Below are 18,392 nucleotides of genomic sequence, written 5' to 3' on the forward strand. Positions count from 1 at the left end.
GGAGTGCAGTGGCACGATCTCGGCTCTCTGCAAGCTCCACCTCTCAGGTTCATGCCATTCATTCTCCTGGCTCAGCCTCCTGAGTAGCTGGGATGGGGTACAGGTGCCCACCACCACGCCCAGCTAATTTTTTGTTTTTAGTAGAGATGGGGTTTCACCGTGTTAGCCAGGATGGTCTCGATCTCCTACTTTGTGATCTGCCCACGTCAGCCGCCCAAAGTGCTGGGATTGCAGGCGTGAGCCACCGCGCCTGCCCAGAACTGATAGTTTTAAAAATTAGATTTATAATCATCCATCTATCCTTGTATCCTGGTATTTTTAAAAGTGATAAAAGAATCATCTTAGGGAATTTGCAAAACCAGAAGCCCAATCCCAAACCCATCACTGCCAAATAAGCACTAAAGTAACCAGTAAATGAATTCAGTTCTGTTCACCTCTCCATCCCATACCTGTCAGCAATGGGGAGTGTGGAAGTTTTGGATCTGAACAGCCTAAGCAGCATCTCTCCATTGCTAGTCTCCAAATCTTTCCAGGCTGCTAACAATGTAGAGCGCGGAGTCTTGGCTTCCTTCACCACACTGACGAGTGAGGCCTTGTGTGTTTAAGACCCCACTGGTGACACTCAGCTTCCCCATCCTTAAAGGGCAGGGAGCCAGGGTGGGCTTCACATGGGCGAACCTGCTACCAGTTGGCCTGTCTACTGTGTAGTCAAGTCCAAGAGGTTCCTGTCCCCTCCAGTCACACGGCCTCCCTGCCCAGCATGAGCCTCCCCTGCTTCCCCACAGAGGGGCAGGCCCGGGTGTGGAGTGGAGGCCCTTGGTGCCCATCACTCCCCCTCCCACAGGAGAACAGTCACCACCACACTGAGAATTTATCATAGAATAGATTTATTTACCTGAAACCATGTCTGTGCCACACTCATTGTTACCAGCACAGAAACAAACTGATCTCTATTTACAGTCTAAAGTCAAACATGCGTTGTGATAAATTGACATTTAGCATTTTATTAAGATAAATGCATCACAATATTTGTATTGCACCAACACCTGTCTACTTCTGATTTCATTAAATAAGTTACATTTAATATAGTGCGAAATAGCTGTCTACACATTCAGAAAATAACTGAAAACAGGAGGCCTACACTTTAACCATTCAACACCTGTAGTGTTTTTAATGAATTTATAAATAAGCAAACTGTACAGGGCCAATTAAAAAGTAGCATGTTCCAATGTCACTGGAGAGGAATCTGGCTACTTACAACTGAAGGCATGCATTACAACTGAATACTGTACATTTATATAAACTATGACATTTTGCAGAGAAATGTGGCGACTTGGCTGACGGCTTCCAAGTTCTTAGATAAGGTTTCAGAGCCTCATTCCTCTTGCAGCAAAGAAACCAAACTTCTCTGGAGAGGCTTTCTGATTAAGCTAAATTGTACATTTGTAATCATTATTTTGATTTAAAAGCTAACAACCCCATTGGTAATACACATTTCCTCCACATAACACACAGTGAGTTGGGAACTTTTTTACTTTTCTTTTTCCCCAACATCAATCATGCAGAGGGTTGGTAGATGTGTTGCCAAAAACGCACATGCACGCAACCGAACACCCTTACATTTCTGCAAAATGGTTTAGGAAGCGGTTACTCCAGTATTGCTGAAAAGGAAAGAGAGAGGAAATCAGCTTCATGAAAATACAGGGAGGAAACGTTAGAATACCTATTTAAATAGATGAAGATCAATAGCGACAGATGAAAAGGAACATTCAGCTTGATCTTTTCAAGGTTTCAAGACCAGCATTTCTGATTTACTGTCCCTGAGGCGCCGCCCACACAGGGCAGCATCTAGAAGCACTGGCTCAGTGACACAGACTCCTCATGTCTTCTGGCTACAGAATAAAGGTTCTGGAGGAAAATCCCATGAGGCAGACACAATCATTGCAGGTATGAAAGCAGCGAGACACGCAAAAGGACAAGGTCTTGGTTAGTGGTGCAGAGGGTGAGGTTGATGAAGTGAGCAGCCAGTAGCAGCACAGCCTTCCTGTCCCTGCCCTGTGGGCACCCGGCCTCTGGCTGCTGGCCTGCCTTGCCTAGCTCTGGAGTGGAAACTCCTCCGCATCATTCTCCTCAGTAAGGGAGGGTGAAGCCTACCCTTCTTGCTAACTGCAGGGGGTGTTTGGACAATTTGGTGGTTACAGTCATAGGGCAACTGATGCCTCTGCTCACAGGCACTGCAGACGTGGTAGACTCTGGCCCTGGGCAGTGGCTAGATGCTTGGTAGACACTGAGCTAATGCTTGTGGTCTCAGATCTCCTGAGGTCTGCCCGCCTCAGTCAAGGCTGAGGCTCCAGTCTGAGGGGATGTGGGAGCAGCTGTTGTGAGGGAAGTCGGCCAGATGCCCTGCTTGCCTGGGAGCTCACCGAGCTCAAGGGACGGCTTCCTCCAGAATGGATCATCTGCATTCTGCAGTAATGGTTTCCCAGTTAGGGTATGTATGAGATTGTTGTTGTTCTGGGCAAAGCTCAAAGAGGCCAAGGGAGGCACAGGGTGGCAACAAGTGACACTGATGGCTGGGCCTTCAGCCACCTGCACATCAGGAAAGAATGTGGAACTGAGTTTCAAACAAGAGCCGCCTTAGTAGACGCACTGCGGGGCTGGGCAGTTGCTGCCTCACTGTTGGGTGAGGGCCTGAGGCCAGGGATGTGCTAAGACCACGGTGCTGGACCTGGTCTTTATGGATTGACCTGAGGAGGAGATGCTGAAATGTTTTCACCCGGCAAAGCCTTACAGTGAAATGGACCAAGTGGCCCTGCTCAAAGCAGCAGTGGGCCTAACCCGCTCCCAGCTGTCTGGGCCAAGGGAAGTGGGTCCCTCCATGGGCTCCTCTGTGGGCTGGAGGGGTCTGAAGCTGAGAAACCATGAAGCTAGCCAGGGGCTGTGTGACAGCACGCCACACTACACTTTTTGTAAAGGCCACTAGGTCAAGGAACTGAGTCAGGAAAAGCTGAGTTTTGTTTGCACTGAATAGTAATAGTGCAGCACTCAAGTCAGTTTGCAGCCCAGAGATGTACTCCTTGCATTTGGCCCATTCAACCTATTTCTTGTTACACCTCATGATGCTCAAACTGGCAAAATTTACCCCCTGCCCCAAATGTTCCCTGCTGAGCAAAGCAGCCTCCCTTCCCGAGAGCCACAGCTGCCTGCAAGCAGCCTTGGAGGCCTCACAGTAAGCCTGATTTTTTTTTGACAGGGCCTCACTCTGCTGCCCAGGCTAGCCTCGAATACCTGGGCTCAAGCAATCATTCTGCCATGGCCCCCAAAGGGCTGCGACTACAGGCATGAGCCACCACATCCAGCCACGGGGTGTGCTTTTAAGAGTCGGTCTCCAGGTTCCACCTCCACCCCTTGAACATGGCCCTCTGAACTAAGCAGCACCTTGTCCTGCTTGATGTCTCCTAACCCTCCCCAAACTCCATCTGCATTACATCTACTGGTCATCCCAGTAACGAGAGCCTAAGTACATTTTCAAGAATATAGTCGAGGCCTCACACTCTGGCTAAGGAGTAAGCTGGTTTTTGGGCTGTGCAAAGCCATGTCCTACTAACTGCGCTTTAACATCCCCTGGAGTGATACGTCTTAGCCACAAGGACAAGACCAAGAAAGGGGGGTGGGGGGTAGGGCGGTGGGGGGGTAGGGGGTCGGGGGGTAAGTGGCCTATTTAAGATGAACCTATTGATAGCCAGAGTTCACTGGTTCAGTTACTTGCTTTCACTAGTTTTTAGCTTTTTAATGAACAAGTAGCAATGTTCTGGGATGATTCCTGGCAGCTGTGAACCCTCATTTTAGCACTATAGACGGCACAGCTCCTTCAGCCTGTTGGTCTGGCTGAAATGCCTCTCCCCACTCTGGCTTTTGTCTGGCTTGGGCCCTCCCGGTCATCTTGTGGAGCCGCTGTCCTGGGCAGCCTGTGGAAGTCTATGAAAGCCACACCTCCAGCCAGCTGATGCCGCACCCAAGTCACATGGCAGGCGCCACAGGCAACCCCGCTGCTCACAGGGCATCAGGGAGCACAGCAGCGTCTGACATGGGGGTGGCTTATATCTCCCTTGGTAGCAGTCACCTTTAGGCTAAAGCATCCAAATCCCAGGGAAGAAAATACTCACGTTAGTTGATGGATGTTGGAAGGCATTGGAGGAAAACACCACAGTTAGGACTGTTACTGACTTATACACTGTTGGTGAGACTCATCTTGAACATGCGCAAACATTGATCGTAGTAACGGTGGTGGTGGTTAGTGCCACATTCAAATAAAAATAGTTCTATACAATATGTTCATTTGGTCATGTGCTATTTACAGATTTTACAAAACACACACATACACACGCACACTTGCCCTTATGTTCTCTACACCAGGCCAGCAGAAACTTGCATAAAATGTACACCACAGATGACAAGTAAGTGCCTGTACATTAAGAATACAATTCCTATGACTACCTACGCAGCAGAGCAGGAGCCTTCTTCCCCTCAAGCAGAGTACAACTAAAGTTCTGAGCTAAGAACTGGAGAGAAAGTTGGACATGTCTGTTAGTCCCAGGTAAGCCACTTAAGAGTTAAAAACAAGACAGTTATTTTTCTCTGTCCATTTAAAATGTTTTATTTTTTTAAAACTAGATTGTGATGTGCCACTGAAATAGGCAATGTTGGCAAAACAATGTCTGTTACAATAAAATACATTAGACATTTAAATAAATAACCTTAAAAACTATGTGAAGGGACATAAACCCAGTCGATTGAATCTGAAACAATGTTTTCTGCACAAGCGAGTACAGGCATACCTCTCATTAAAACTGATGTAAACTGAACGAACCATCACAATCCTAAAGAAGAAGCCAAGCAGGGCAGGGGTGAGGTGGAGAGAGGCAGGGGTGGTGGGGTGGGGTGAACGGAGGCCGAAGTGGGTGAGGGAAGTAGCAAACCAAAACAATACTGACTGAGGTAGCAAGACTCTGCTCAGTGCAGAAAAATTGGCTTATGAATAAAAATTAGACTCTGATACCAAATTAAATCCAGATCATCATGCAGAAGACACAATACATGCTATTTAGTTTTAGGAAAAAAACCACACACATTCATTTCCTAAAATCTGCTGCCAATTAATTTGCTGACAATGTCTGCTGGCTCAACTATTTTTTTTATACAAGGATGAGTATTAAACAGAACACTGTACATGCTTTTTCATCTACAAAAAAATATTTGCATAAAATAGTGTTAGTTCTCTGTACATGTCAATGGACACTTTAATTATGTGTATAAAAAAGGAAAATCTTGCCCCACTGGAGTCAGAAAAAGCAAAACAAAATCTAGAGTATGAAACCTCCATCACCAGCCAGTATGTTCATGTGAAAATTCAGCAGAAATAGACAGTTGCTTTAAACAATAAAAAAATTAATTGATTAAGTTAAACATCTTCTTTATGGAAAACTGTCAGTCAAGACCAGAACATATCACTAAAGTTAGTGTCTGTGCTATAGACCCAGATCACCAGGGGCATTATGAGCAGCACAAACGGCCAGGAAATCCCATCGGTGCATGCCGAGAATGAGCAGGATTTGGTGGCAGGCTGCACACACTCTTTACCAGGTTCCAGGTAGTTGCGGGCCACAAACTTGAGCGTCTCGTCCATGAGAATCACGGGCAAGGAGATTTTCAGCACCATCAGCCACTGGGTCACGTTCAGCGGTGTGATCTGGAAGATGAGCTGACACACAGAGAAGATGTGTCATGCCTCCAGTCTCCCCAGGAAGGTGGCTGGTCCCCAGCCCAAGCCCCACCCAACCACTTACTGGCAAGGGTTCGACATAGAGGATCAGGAAGTGGAGTGACATGGACAGGCAGATGGAGCCCACGAGCCAGATGTTCTCCCAGGGGGGCATCCTCAGCAAGGACTGGTTTTCGGACAAGCTGCAGAGCAAGGAGAGGTGGTGGAACGTACCCTCAAAGGCAAGGCACATGTCACAGTGGTAGTAAGACCCTGTTGGACTACACTTCAGTAAGGTGGCTATTAATCTGGCACCATCTGCTGACCCAACTCCACTAACTTTCTACAGTGGCGAAGGCAAAGAGAATGTCCTAATGTAGGACAAACTGAGTTGTATGTCTATGTTCTGGCACAGCAGACCCCAGCTTAGTGGGTTCAAAGCTGTTTCCAATTGCCTTGGAGACATGGGCTATTTAGAAATTTCCATTTTTGTCACGGGCTTAATTGGATGGTACCATTTGTGTGAAAGGGTGAGGTTCCTTCCCTGTGGGTGCTGGCATACAGGGGTACCAAAGTTCCTATTTTTGGCCCCCCACGGTTTCTTTTAAGGAAGAGCTCCTAAGAAACACAGGGCTAAGCACTCCCACTACTTCCTGGAGGTGACGACAGCTCATGCTTTTAAAACTGGTGTTGCCTGTTCTCCTTTTTGGAAGGGAAGAACTGTCCTGTGATCCTTAATCAACCGTGACTACACACAATTCCCCGGTGCCCTGGCAGCATGCTCGCTTCAGCCTGCCGTGAAGGTGCACTAACCTGTTGAGGGCGTTACACATTTCTATAGTTACTAGAACAGAGAGCGCCATTGTCATCGGGTATGGGGATTCAAAGATTGCACAATCCACGCCTTCAAAGTCCGGGTTGTCCTCTTTACACTGTAGGAAATGACTCTGCAAGAAAATCCAAATTCCTATCAGCCTAGTATATTTTCCAAGTCCAGGCACCAACCCCATACCAAGCCTAGCACAGACCAGCCCGAGTGCAGAGCCAGCCAAGAGGTTCACCCCAATTTCTCAGAGAAGCCCTGGTCCTTCAGAATCATCTTAGATGTAACTGTTCATCATTTGAGTCTTAAGATGATTTGATAGATACCCAAAATACAGAAAGGTCGAGGCCTCACAACACTTCTCATGTAAGGTACAGAAAGAAAAGTGACTGAGTACCAGCTGGTAGAAGGTCACTCTTGGACCACCGTCAGCAGCAATGAACCACCATGCAGCAGCACCCACGGTAGCAGCGCCGACGTAACCTGGGAACAAATAACGACACTGACGCATTTGCCTCTGCAGGGCTCGCTGCCACCAAGGCCACGCAGGCCAATCCCCACAAGGATGAAGATTATAGACATGGGACGGTGATGGAAACCAGAGCCTGTGGTGCTACCACCACCTGCTCACGCCTGGTAGCCAGAGCAACTAGACCCTGGTTTCCGAAGGACAGGGGTATTTCTGGTACAGAAGAACTGGATAACTTCTCCTCCAGAATGTGAGAAAAAGCACTTGCTCCATCCTGTGCCAACCTTTCCCCTTGCCATGCCTTCTGCTCTCAGCGGGTAGTACTTTAAGGCTGCAAGTGTGTGTGTCCTCCATGTAAGGCTGCACAGTGTTGGTGGACTAGATCACACCATGACTTTTGGGCAAACTAATGCTGCTACTTGTACACAGATTTATTTGCTCCATTAGAGGGCCAGCAGCAGCCTTCTAAGGAAATGCCGTCAGGAGCTAGGGTGGAACACTGAGCAGCATGGCCCTGCCCTCAGCAGCTCCTGGGATTTCCCCCAGTATTAGCTTTGAGTTTAGGAAGTTTACTGCAAAGAAGCAATAAGGTGCAGCAGAGAACACACAGAATTCAGACGAGGTGAATATCCCCATGTGGTAGCACCAAAAATAAGTGCATATACCCACTAACCCACGAATTATAATGGAGCACGAAAGCCGCTGGCTGCAACGATGAGGCGCTACGCATGTCCAGATATGGAAGAATCTGACAAGCAGGAAGAAGGCAAGACAAGGGTCAGCATGGAGGTGTGCACAGCATGCTGCCATCTTTCCGGAAGGGCACAGGGTACATGAGCATCTCAACGCCAGAGGGAAGTGACTGGCCCAAACCCTTTCAACTCTATGCCATAGTGTGCTTTTTGAATTTTAAGTCATGTGAATATATTATGAAAACACAATGCCTTCCTATGGGATCCCAGGGAAGTGATTTCACCTTACTTTCCCAATCTATGAAATGTGGAAGAACCAATGGCACCTGGGGTGAGGAAGATGAGGACTAAATAGATGATTTATGTATAAAAAGGACCAGCCACTGCGCAGTCCTTCTCTTACTTATGGAAATAGGGACTAAATTTTTTATCTTGGTGACAATTATCTATTCAAATCCCACCTATGAACTCTTAGAAGGCAGAACCTAGCATGAATCATTCTTATCCCTTTGCACACAGGGCTAAATCTGAAAATGCTGATGTTTAATTGCTCATTCACAAAAGCCCAAGTAAGGGCAGGATGCTCAAACTGGAACTAACTGTGAAAGGACTTTAGTAAACTGGGTGTATAGTTCATCGAACTGTAAGAAGGCATCTCTGTCTTTTGCTACCCTATACAGGGATAGAAGAAAAAATATGCTTTTAAGGGATGAATTTACAAAATTTCAGATGACATTTTGTTTAAACATCTGTAATATAAAAAAATTGTACTCACAGCCAATAGCCAAGTAACGGAAAAAGAGCCACCCGCTGATCAATGGTTCCTTTGGGTTCCGGGGAGGTTTATTCATGATGTCCAGATCAGGAGGGTTGAAGCCCAGTGCAGTGGCAGGCAGGCCATCTGTCACCAGATTGACCCAGAGCAGCTGAACAGGAATCAAAGCCTCGGGAAATCCAAGGGCTGCTGTCAGGAAAATACTGTTTCCAATCAAGAAAAGAAGACAGAGAGCCCAAATGACAACGATTAAATAACTTCACGTAATCTGTAAAACGCTTATACCCAATTTTGAATTAAAGCTTTTACTTAGTTTATTACTTAAATTCAGATGACTTGAGGCCGGGTGCGGTGGCTTATGCCTATAATCCCAGCACTATGGGAAGCCAAGATGGGCAGACTGCCTGAGCTCAGTAGTTAAGAGACCAGCCTGGGCAACATGGTGAAACCTCATTTCTACTAAAATACAAAAAAGTGGCCGGGAGTGGTGGCACATGCCTGTAATCCCAGCTGTTTGGGACGCTTGAACTTAGGAGGTGGAGAGGGCAGTGAGCTGAGATCGTGCCACTGCCTGAAGCCTGGATGACAGCGAGACTATCTCAAAAAAATAAATAAAAATAAATAATTAAGCTGACTGAGATAAAGCCAACTTTTAGAGGGCAAGAATTTCACATGACTATCTGATTAAGCTCAGTTTCATGTTAAAGAGGATTCTTTGCATGTTGGGGCAGCTGCAGACAACCCTCCCGAGGGCCAAAGCACCACTGCTTCCAGAAGGCATTTGTCTTGCCCACTCCCCTCTTCCAACTCAGGCACAAAGACCAAAGCTGCTGCAATCTGGAGAGCAAACCGGGAGAACTGGGCTCCATGACCCATTTAGATAAAGGCATACAGTAAGTGATGCTGTCACAGAGACCTACCAGACAACTTCCCCAACGTTGGACGAGATGAGGTAGCGGATGAACTGTTTCATGTTGTTGTAGATTGCCCGCCCCTCCTCAACGGCAGCCACAATGGTGGAGAAGTTGTCATCCGCCAGGACCATCTCAGAGGCAGTTTTAGCCACCGCAGTGCCAGAGCCCATAGCAATGCCAATCTCAGATTTCTTCAGAGCAGGAGCATCATTCACGCCATCACCAGTCTGAAAGGGAAAGCAATGGTTGGGTCAGCCAGTTGGCATGCCACACTCACACCCCTGGGCAAAAGCCCACTGAATGGGAAGCAGGAGGAAAATGAATAGAGCCGTAGGTCTCTTGACAAAGAGTTACGGAATTTTTGTTCCTTAAGTTGGCGTCACAAAACACGTTTTACCTAGGAAATGTAAAATTACCAAATAAGTTTACCGAAGTGGGACAAAGGGGACTTCAAATTTATCTGTATTATCTTACTAAAAACAAAAACAGAACCTATGTGGCAGTCAAGAGGAAGTACTTGTATCCACATGGATAAATTTTAAGTAGAAAGGTGAAGATTGCAAAAATATGCAAATTTTTATGTTTCTGAGATGGAGTCCCACTCTGTCGTCCAGGCTGTAGGGCAATGGCGCACTCTCAGCTCACTGCAGCTTCCGCCTCCTCGGTTCAAGTGGTTCTCCTGCCTCAGTCTCCCAAGTAGCTGGGATTACAGGTGCCCACCACCACACCCAGTAATTTTTTGTATTTTTAGTAGAGACGGAGTTTCACCATGTTGGCCAGGCTGGTGTTGAACTCCTGATCCTAAATGATTCACCTGCCTTGGCCTCCCAAGTGTTGGGGTTACAGGCGTGAGCCACTGTACTCAGCCAAAAAATATGTCTTCAAAAACATGCAAAAATAATATTATCTACAGACACAAAAACAGCATTCCCATGTTTTTAATATTTTTGCTGAATTCCAACTTCAGTTACCTCGGGGGGAGAGGAGAGTACACTTACAGTATGTTTCAAAACTAGTATTTTTTTTTTTAAAGAGAAGAAAGTAAATTTAACATAATATATCTGGATGAAAATCAGGTGAGGGGAAGAATACTGGAAATGCTTCATTAACAGCCAGCTCTTAAAGAACATCCAACTTAAAAAGCAGGGCAATCCAAACACAGGGTGACAGACCACTGACTGACTACATCCTCAATTTTTGGAAAACTTAAGATAAAAACATGTCGCCTTTAAAAAAGAGACTGTTTCACCAGATTGTTCCTCTGGGACTGATCTGGAAGGCCCTTCTGGGTTTTAAACGACTCTAGGATCTTCCCTGCAAGTAGTACACAACATGCCAACCACTGATTCACCGAATTCTAGAGAAAATACCCAAATCATGACAAATTCCAAATGAGGGAACAATGACAAAAAAAATCCAGCGGTCAAAATTAGAGTTCACTGTGTGCTTGTGTAGCCCGAGTCACCTGAACATGTTCAAACATGCTCACCATAGCTGTAATCTCATCAAAAGACTGAAGAAATTCTACAATTTTAGACTTGTGGGAGGGTTCAACTCGAGCAAAACAGCGGGCGTTCAGGCAGGCATCTCGCTGGGCAGAGGGGTTGAGTTCATCAAACTCCCGGCCTGTGAAAGCTTTTGACGTCACATCCTCATCCTGTCCGAAGATGCCGATGCGGCGACAGATGGCCACAGCAGTGCCCTTGTTGTCCCCAGTGATCATGATGACCCGGATGCCTGCTTGCCGGCACAGCTTCACGGAGGAGGCCACCTCGATTCTTGGAGGATCCAGCATGCCCACACAGCCAACGAAGGTCAGATTGGTCTAAAATAAGAGCATCACTTTAAATAAAAGTGGCAAATTCTAGGTTTTGTCCCCCAGTTTGAAAAATGCCTCAACACGGCCGGGCGCGGTGGCTCAAGCCTGTAATCCCAGCACTTTGGGAGGCCGAGACGGGCGGATCACGAGGTCAGGAGATCGAGACCATCCTGGCTAACACGGTGAAACCCCGTCTCTACTAAAAATACAAAAACTAGCCGGGCGAGGTGGCGGGCGCCTGTAGTCCCAGCTACATGGGAGGCTGAGGCAGGAGAATGGCGGGAACCCGGGAGGCGGAGTTTGCAGTGAGCTGAGATCTGGCCACTGCACTCCAGTCCGGGTGACAGAGCGAGACTCCGTCTCAAAAAAAAAAAAAAAAAAAAAAAAAGAAAAATGCCTCAACATTGAGACAGGCTTCTGCATTTTCTTTTCTTTTTTTTTTTATTTTTGAGGCGGAGTTTCACTCTTGTTGCCCAAGCTGGAGTGCCATGGCACAATCTCAGCTCACGGCAACCTCCGCCTCCCGGGTTGAAGCGACTCTCCTGCCTCAGCCTCCAGAGTAGCTGAGACTACAGGTATGCTCCACCACACCTGGCTAATTTTGTATTTTTAGTAGAGACGTGGCTTCTCCATGTTGGTCAGGCTGGTCTCGAACTCCCAACCTCAGGTGATCTGCCAGACTTGGCCTCCCAAAGTGCTGAGATTACAGGTGTGAGCCACTGCGCCTGGCCGGTTTCTGCATTTTCTTATGAGGGAAAAAAAAATACCACTACACTGCTGTTACCAAACCATTCTTTAACTCTTGTGCTATTCTGAGCCCACAATACCAAAGCTTCTTCATTTTGTTCACAGCTTTAGGATGTCACATCCTTGATCTTAAAGAATTCTATTCTAAGTAGAAAAGTGGAAGGAATCTCCAACTTGGATCTTTTGACCTTCAGTAACTAATGAATATTCTAGAAATATCCCCAATTAAAAAAAAAATCATGATTTAGATGAGCTGCAAAATGGGGTTTACAAGCTTATTTAAGCTCATCTTGATTATTCTACTTTGAAAATAACAGACTTTTATGAAATTATTAACTATGTATGTTTGAAGCAGCAATCTAAATTTTAAGGGTGACATAGCTGGCATGGAGAAAAACAAATAACCACACCTCTTTCTTGGCAAAAGTGAGAACTGTTTGACCTTTTGCTTGAAGGAGTACTGTTTAAACACAATGAATTGTGCCGGGTGTGGACAAAGAAACTTTTCATTAGCTAACCTCATATTTAATAAAGTTGGCAGAGTCTTCAAGGTGCATTTCTTCTCTTCTCAGTGGGTTGTCGTGAGTGGCCAGGGCCAGGCATCGCAGGGTGTCGCTGCCACTACCCCACTCTCGAATGACAGACATGATCTTCTGTTTGACTCCAGAGGTCATAGGAACCTTAGTACTTCCAACTCGAATGTGGGTGCACCTGTCAATGACACCTTCAGGAGCACCCTGGAAATGTTACAGATTTAGATCAACAATTTTGTTTTTACTGGTTCACCAGGATCTTAACCCTGGTAAGAACATCTCAATTGCAATCTGCCATACTTGCCTTCACAAACATCTTGCTCATTGATGTCCTGCTTGGTTTATTTGGTGTACAATAAACCGACATTGACTTTCTGTCACGTGAAAACTCGAGAGTAAATTCCTTTTTCATCAGCTGTTTAATGACCTACAAAGGGAACAAATATGGAATACTACTGCGTGGCAATTTCTAAACTTTTTAACCTAACAAATAGTAAGCACCTATTACATGACAGATGCTAGGGATACAGCAATAAACAAAACGGACAAGTTTTTGCCCTCATGAAACTTGTCCCCTATTTTAGGGGAGAGAGACTAAAATGCAAAAGTGACACAAGTGCTATGGAGAAAAAGGGAAGGGGGACAGAAAATTTGCATATGTACAGATCGTACTGTTACCTAAAGTGGTCAGAAGACAGTGACATATGAATAAAGATGGCCCCATGGGGCCTGAAAAGATGTGCATGAACCTGATGGGTGGTGGTGAAGACCCACCAGGCAGAGAACGGGAAGTGCAGCCTGGCAAGTCCTGGAATGGTGAAGGAGTGCCAACGTGGCTGGAACAGTTTACATGAGCAAAAGGTGAGACAGGAAATGGCAGAGGACAGTAGAAGCAGGTCATAATATCTCAAAAGTCATTATGGGGCATTTGGCTTTTATGACAAGTAAAAAAGGAAGACAACGGAGGGTCTCAAGCTCTAGTTGTCAAGAATTGGCTGAAGGTGGTCAGGTGCAGTGGATCACCCGAGGTCAGCAGTTTAAGACCAGCCTGGCCAACATGGTGAAACCGTCTCTACTAAAATTATAAAAATTAGCCAGATGTGGTGGCATGCGCCTATAATCCCAGCTACTAAGGAGGCTGAGACAGGAGAACTGCTTAAAGCCGGGGGGCGGGCAGAGATTCTAGCGAGATGAGATTGCGCCACTTCACCCTGGACGAAAGAGCAAACTCCGTCTCAAAAAACAAAAGAATTGGCTGAAGGGAGACAAGGAATGCCATTCAGTACAATGACACTGACTTGAAAAAGGGAGCATCGGAGGTGAAGAGACGGCCCCAAGCGGAGCTGTCCATCAGAACTCTCTGAAAGATGGCAATGCTGTGGCCACTATTCATGTGGTCGTCACATGTGATGGATAAGCACTTTAAGTGAATATGGCCTATAGGGCACCTAAGGAAGTGTTTTTAGGTATTCTAAGTAGTTTTTTTTTTTTTTAAGTATTCTAAGTAGTTTTAGATAGTTAGTGGCCACTGATTATAGTCATGAGACCAGAAGAGATCATGGGAGTAACTATACACAGAAATGGCTGAGGACTATGGGGCCTTCACCTCCTGGTGCTATGTGAAAGACCCAGCTAAGAAGACCTCGAATGAGAGGCCAGGGAGGGAGAGCAAGTGTGGGATCATGGAAGATAAGTGAAGAGGTGCTTCAAAGAGGGAGCGAGTGACAGCACCAACAAAATAGGTAAGATGAGGACTGAGAATTAACCTTTGGCTTTCCACCGTTACCTACAACTAAAGATACCCCTTCTCTTCTAGTTTTTATACTTTTCTTGCCTATTACACAGACCAGGAATGCCAGTATAATACCGAGTAGAAATGGTGAGAATTCTGTTGTGTTAGCATGGTCTCTGTATAAACACACCGTCAGCGTTGAAGACATGCTTTTACAGTCTTAGTTTGGTGTGATAGATGAGTTTCATCATATGCACCTACTGAGGTGATCCTACCGTTTTTTTCCACCTTAATTTGGTTAATGTAGGGAGTTAATGACATTAATTTGCTCCCACTCACACACATTTAAAAAATCATCACAGAAATCCCCAAGAACATCAGCATCTAACCTACGAGAGGACTGAAGCCTGCTGAACTGACTAGATGGGGCTCAGGGCCCTGCAGCAATCCTGCTGGACTGCCAGCCACTGAACTGCCTCAGGCAGCAAAGGAATGGGTATGAGTGCTACGCTGGATTCTGTATCATCTCAATCACATGTGTGTTTAGTTTCAATTAAGCATTTGCACCAATGGCACTGGGATGACTAGAAGAACACACAATGATTCTGAGGAAGGCGTGGACCTACCCAGGTGAGAGGTCTTGGGCTGGGAGTGGGGGAGGGAAATCCCTTTCTTTCAGTACTATGCTGGCCAAGAACCACGGACCTAGCCAAACAAGCCATGGGGCCAAAACGCTGGACCTGCTCTCTCTGCTTCTAAACTACACATGGGTTCCTGCTGTCTCAAGTGGGAAGGGAGGCAAAGAGCTTCTGTTTGGAACTCCTTAGTGAACGAGCAGCATGACAGCTATTTCTGATCCTTTGGTGAAGGGATGTGAAAAAGATGGGACAAAGGAGCTCTGGAGCAGGGAGACATGAGGATGACAGTGTTGCCCGTACTTGTGTGGTCACTGGCTAGTGAGCCAGGGCCAGTTCAGCCCTATGACATGACTTGTTTCCCATCACTGGGCAGGAGTAGTCAGAGGTCTAGAATCAAACGACTCAAACCCTCAATCTGTGAAGCTGAGTTTTCAGGCTGCCTCAGATTTTTAGTTATACCAACTAATAGATCACAGGCAGCGCGGCTCTGCCAGGATCCACCTACTTGCTTACTGGCAGAGTGAATGGTCTAAAATGGAGGCAAGGAGCCTGGAGTGCTTCGGGTTCATGGAAGACACATGGGTACAGGGAAGAAGCCAAAGGTGTGGTCCAAGGCCTTCATGGCTCTGAGATTGCTATTTGCGAATTGTGTATCAGTTTATTGAAAAGGAAATCTGTACTTCAGCTGAGATAGTCAATTCCAGTGTGAGTTTTGTTTTCTCAGGACAGTACAAAGGAGACAAAATGCTGCCTCACACTATCCAGAAGACCATGCCACACGGTCATGGAAGGGCTCGGTGTCCCTACCTGCAGGCTGGACAGGAAGGTCTAGAACTTTTCATCCTGAGATTTTGTGTGGTCACTAAAATGCTTGATATCTGAGGTTATTAAGAAAACAGGTATACTCCTCCCCTACCCAACTCAGGCTGTACTACCCCCCAATGACACAATGCTTCCTCATTTACCGCTATTACCCAGGAAGGGAAGAAACGGTTTATGACATACAAAAAGCATTAAACGTGGTGACAACTGATCATTTTGCTAAATGAGGCCTGCCTTTATACAGCTTTGTATGACAACTAGAAAAGGCTGAGTTTTACCTCTCTCCTCCCCCAGACCCGTTCCTTCAGGCATGCAGGACCTCTCCCCTTCCCATCGCTCCTTATTCTACCTGGGAACCCTAAGTTACAACAATGTCCTATAAAGAGGCTGCAAATACTGACTGGCAACCCCATGGTGATGACAGACAGGTAGGTCTGACGCTAAAAAGAGGTATGTTCGGCAGAACCCAATTCCATGGGAATCCAAGCTCCACAGCTAGGAGACAGTGGGCACTGAGGATGAGGCTCTTTGTAGGCAAATGGTCTGGTGGACCTATTAGAGGACCACGTGGCTGTGCAGACCCTGGACTGCAGACAGAGGGTATTCACTCTTAAGATAGTGTAGGAGGGCTCTTGCTCAACAAGCAATCAGCCTATCTGCCATATAAAAGGAGCAGCTGCTGCCGCCACACAGCCCAGGAATGATGTTTCCTGAGTGGTGGTTTGTGGGGGCAAGAACCAGACATAGACTTTGGGACCCTGACTTGTGTCCCTAAGCTCCTTCTGCTCCTCCTTGGCTGCTTTGAGGGCATCACACTCCTTCATCCAATACATCCGGCTTCCACAGTTCCCATTCTTGAGCTGCTTCTGTAGCTTGCTTCTTCTCTCCCACCTGTCCCTGGCACCCACATGACTGACTGACCCACACAGACTTTGTGTATTGTAATATCTTATCTGCATATCGCTTCTCATCCAAGCAATCATCTACCACTTTGGCCAGGATAGAATAAAGGGAGTTACCCTTCAAGTTGAGCCACTTCAGGCCTTAGTTTTTTTTAGATGGGGTCTGGCTCTGCTGCCAACGCTGAAGTGCAGTGACGCTGCAACCTAAACTCTTGGCCTCAAGTGACTCTCCTGCCTCAGCTTCCCAAAGTGTTGGGATTACAGGTGTGAGCCACTGTGCCTGGCCCATTTCAAGTTTTTAAGCTGAGCCAAGTGACAGGCAGGGGGACCAGTCTTTCGAGGAGACCCAGGTGCTAGAGACTCAATGAATGGCCAGTGTCCACCAGCAGCCATTACAAAGTGTTTCTACTGAGGTCTAAGCTCCCCAGGCTTGTGAGGCCACAGAAATCTAAGGGCAGTACTGCAGGAGTAGTAGCTCTTTGACAGGAACCTCACTCAGGTCCAACTCACTGTGGAGACTCCCATCCTTGCTACTGGCCCTTGTCATAGTGATGCTGGTCGAATGAGCCCTGGCTCAAAGACTCTGACAGGCAGAAAGAAAAAGGCTCAGAGGCCACTCATTTGTTCAGTGTATAGTGGACAATGTCCGTGCCCTCTGCCACTGCCACCACCACCACCACCACACTGACCTTTGGTATTTGGTTATGCTGGTCTCAACAAATGATTTAAGAAATGTTTGATGCCCAGGCGCGGTGGCTCATGCCTGTAATCCCAGCACTTTGGAAGGCCAAGGCAGGCGGATCACCTGAGGTCAGGAGTTCGAGACCAGCCTAGCTAGCATGGTGAAACCCCATTTCTACCAAAAATACAAAAAATTAGCCAGGCATGGTGGCATGTGCCTGTAATCCCAGCTACTACGGAGGCTGAGGCAGGAGAATCGCTTGAACCTGAGCAGCGGAGGCTGCAGTGAGCCAAGCACTCCACGTCACGGCACTCCAACCTGGCGACAGAGAGAGACTCCATCTCAAAAGAAAAAAAAAAAAAAGTTTAACTGAACAGGAAAAGAAAGTGTGGTAGTGTCGTAGCTGTCAGGGGAAATAAGGTCAAAGGAAAGTTTTAAGATAGAAAGACACTATTATTTCCCCTATGCTGAAGAACATCTAGTAGAGATGGAAATCAATAATGCAGCAAAGATGTTGGGAGGAGGTGGCTTCTGCTAGGAGCAAGAACACTGTTCACAGAACTATGGGAGAAGGCAGCCCCTGTGGGCACAGATGGTCGCTCACGGAAATTAGCTATTCATTGCTTTTATTTTCTTGGTCAAATACACAGGAAGAGCATCTTACGTGAGAGGGAATATGGGGAAGGAAATATTGTAAGTTTGAGGAGATAAGGTATAATTAGTTTTCTAAGAGAGTAGGACAGTGCAGACACTAAGTGTATATAGTACGACTGATAAGCAGCATGAACAATAAACCAGGCTCAAATACTCACTGAGTTGCAGGCATTTGCACGTTCTATTTTAGAAAGACCCTTCAATTCGGTATCAAATACATTCATCTTCTCTACTAGGCAAGTGAGAGCAGTCTCTGTAGCTTCTCCAACTTTTTCATACACACCCTTTGCCTGTATTGGTTAAAGACACAGAAAGTAGAAACAAGGGATAAGTACATAGATAAATCTCTCTTTAATATTTTTTTCCACAAAAGCACAATCTGCCCTCTATTACAACCTTTTTTTTTTTTTAAACGGAGTCTTGCTCTGT

The 18,392-nt window shown here is 46.4% G+C and overlaps 1 protein-coding gene across 3 annotated transcripts in view; it reads right to left on the reverse strand.

Moving 5' to 3' along the window:
- Positions 1–870: 870 nt before the first annotated feature.
- ATP2A2 (ATPase sarcoplasmic/endoplasmic reticulum Ca2+ transporting 2) overlaps positions 871–18,392 on the reverse strand; it is a 73,530-nt gene continuing 56,008 nt past the window's right edge. The window contains exons 11-21 of one of the 3 annotated variants that reach the window (XR_004439588.1): positions 18,122–18,253; positions 12,838–12,960; positions 12,519–12,737; positions 10,924–11,259; positions 9,441–9,661; positions 8,521–8,723; positions 6,982–7,067; positions 6,575–6,708; positions 5,847–5,964; positions 4,502–5,761; positions 871–1,661 (exon numbers count right to left, since the gene is read on the reverse strand). Coding sequence is in view for 2 of the 3 variants with exons in the window: in XM_033220645.1 (XP_033076536.1) it covers positions 5,492–5,761; positions 5,847–5,964; positions 6,575–6,708; positions 6,982–7,067; positions 8,521–8,723; positions 9,441–9,661; positions 10,924–11,259; positions 12,519–12,737; positions 12,838–12,960; positions 18,122–18,253 (1,842 nt within the window). In the remaining variant the exon portion in view is untranslated. Of the gene's footprint in view, positions 5,762–5,846; positions 5,965–6,574; positions 6,709–6,981; positions 7,068–8,520; positions 8,724–9,440; positions 9,662–10,923; positions 11,260–12,518; positions 12,738–12,837; positions 12,961–18,121; positions 18,254–18,392 lie in introns of all 3 variants that reach the window. The other 2 variants (XM_033220646.1, XM_033220645.1) reach the window with 2 other exon arrangements.

Source organism: Trachypithecus francoisi, unplaced genomic scaffold (genome assembly GCF_009764315.1).
Source record: "Trachypithecus francoisi isolate TF-2019V2 unplaced genomic scaffold, Tfra_2.0 Lachesis_group11, whole genome shotgun sequence".
NCBI classification, from domain to species: Eukaryota; Metazoa; Chordata; class Mammalia; order Primates; family Cercopithecidae; genus Trachypithecus; species Trachypithecus francoisi.